General features: G+C 34.1%; 1 protein-coding gene across 1 annotated transcript in view; it reads right to left on the bottom strand.

Moving 5' to 3' along the window:
- Positions 1–2,631, bottom strand: part of LOC119585647 (protein Aster-B-like) — a gene marked incomplete in the record, with an annotated part of 119,378 nt that overhangs the window by 58,315 nt on the left and 58,432 nt on the right. The window contains 3 exon segments of the mRNA XM_037934320.1: positions 429–632; positions 934–1,110; positions 1,368–1,471. Of these exon segments, the coding sequence (XP_037790248.1) occupies positions 429–632; positions 934–1,110; positions 1,368–1,471 (485 nt within the window).

The following is a 2,631-nucleotide window of genomic DNA, read 5'->3' as shown; positions in this document are numbered from 1 at the left end:
CACATGTACATGGTAATGTTGCAATGTGCTTCTCAACATATCTGTGACAAATCTCCCAACATCAGAAACAATCATATTGGAAACAAAAGAGATACAGCATTCATTTCCCTTAAATCCTAATGGAGATTCCCTCTTGGCAAAAACAAACAGCCTGTTGAAATAGTACCTTCAACAACAGGAAGAGGTCTATCCAAAAGCCTCTTCTGTTTTTTTCATTAACAAAATTTGGGCTATACCAAACTCAAAGCATAACTTCCACAAATTCAAGATCAGAGCTTCCAGCAGTCTGTTTTTGGTGACCAAATCCTCAAAATAGGCACTCTAAGTACAACTGCTTTAACCAAAAGGGGTTAAACACCACATTCCCTCGATCTTCAAAAATGTAATAGACGCATCAAGAATACAAAAAATGTCATTTCTGTACTCACTTCCATTGAATCGCCTGTGAAGAGCTTGAGGTTTGTATTTATACTTGAAGAATCACACACACGATCACTATGCATGTTGCTCGTGTTTGTCTTTGCATCGTCTTCAGTAGATGGGGCTACATAGTCATCGTCATCACTGGTAAGGCCCAATTCATCACCATAGCTAGAGTGAACCCACTGCCACAGTTCAGTTGCACTCATTTGCTTTAGAAGAGAAATTAAAAATGTTTAATAAGGATATGTGCCACTGTTCAGCATCTCAATTCTTAATCAAGTATAAAGTCATTCATTAAACATTTAACACTACTTATATAATCTTAGTAATCTCATTTTGGTGAGAAAAAAAATAAATGCTGCAAAATGGTAAATTTCTAGATTACACAACAGTTAATTTTGGTACCTAAATAACATAAATCTATTAACACAGTCTTTCTAATACTAGTATGTATTAAAATGAGTTTGAAATTTAATGGCAATCTTATATATAATATTCAAATCCATTTACCTGGTCCATTAAAGCATTTTGCCAAATTCTAAAGAGCATTAAGTATGTTTTATCTCTTGAAGCAAATGATGTAAGGAAGTGCTTCTCTCCCTCAGTTCGGATTTCAATCGCATTTGGAATCACAAGAGCCGTCTTTTCCTTTGTCATCGCTATGATGTCCTTGCAGCGAATCGATACCTGTTGTGAGAGGATCATTGAGGTTTTAGTTTTCTCTTCAAGTGTTACACTGAACTGCTGTCAACTCATCATCAATCAACACTAAACACAAAGATTTTTAGTTCAATGAACTTACTAACATTCACAAAGCTGTGGTTATGGTGGTACAGTTATACTTATAGTATCTCTTATTTTCCTACATAAACCTTATTCTCATTTTCATGCAAAAAATATTCAATCCTATATATGATTTTTAGAAAAAAATAAAGACTACTTACAAATGTCTCCCACCCAAATATCTTTGAGTAGAAACTGAAGTAGTTTGGCGTCACATAGAGGCGGCCATGGACTAAAATGTCTTTCTGCAGTGCACAAGAATAATCTGCAAAGAAAATGTTACAAACTTTAATAATATGATGAATACAGAGTAAAATGATATCATGCTATATGTTTACTTATTCAATAAACATAAAACATATATTATAAGTCAGATGGTCTGTCTGGGTAAGATGTATAAAATAGATGCCCTTTTTTCAAAAATTTCTTCCACAATATTTTAAGACGATAACAGTCATATAGTCAAGAATCAGAGTAACACAAAGACCCCTCTTAAAATTATTTTAGAGAATACTAATCAAGATGATGAGCAATAGGCAATGGAAAAAGCAGTCTATGTCAGAGATACAGAAACAATGCCAGGACATAACAGTATACATAATGCTGTCCTCCTTTCTTTAAGTACATTACAGTTTTGAAATATTTACTATCCCCTACTGTTTCAAAATATCTCTTCTACTGTCTCTTTACCAAGTGTGCATAGAAGATGATCAACTGCCAATTAGAGCAGAAAAAAGTGGAGTAACCATGTTGGAGACAATTCTTAGGCATTGCAGTAGACTGAAGGCAAAGGGAGCAGTTATGATATGCACAAAGGTTACCATATAACCATGTTATATGGTTATGTGGGCCCCATGGTAGCAGCAATGGATGGCTTTTCAGTGACATGCATCCTGTGCTTTGTGATGCTGAGCAATAACAAATGACCCTATCTAAATGCAACAGGAATAATGGAAAAGTCTAGGCAACAGCTCTCTTGTGGTATAAAGAAGTTGCTAATATAAGCAAAATGATATATGAAAATTAAACAACAACTATGGGAAAAAAATAAGGTCAATTTTCAAAACTATTTTTTATATGCTAGAAATCCCTAGTTCCAGTTTTTGTCCGATCTCAAAAGCACATTCCTCCTTAAGAAGGACATTTCAGTACCAATTATCCTTTTTTGAAAGAAATGCATTTTTGGTGATAGTTATTGGCATACAAAATAAGTATATTCTTTACCATTCTCTAACTTGAAATCATTCAAGACTTCAGAATTATTATTAAAATCTGATACACTGTTTCATATATAGGCGTGTCAAGCTTACTCATGTTGAATTTTGATTGAAAAATAATAAAAAATAAAGGACAAGGAATTTGTACAAGCAACCACTATGTAAAAAAAAGGAGAGAGTGCTTAGCCCCATCCCCCACCTGGAGGAT

Source organism: Penaeus monodon, chromosome 20 (genome assembly GCF_015228065.2).
Source record: "Penaeus monodon isolate SGIC_2016 chromosome 20, NSTDA_Pmon_1, whole genome shotgun sequence".
NCBI classification, from domain to species: domain Eukaryota; kingdom Metazoa; phylum Arthropoda; class Malacostraca; order Decapoda; family Penaeidae; genus Penaeus; species Penaeus monodon.
This window is presented reverse-complemented; position numbering and strand designations above follow the sequence as displayed.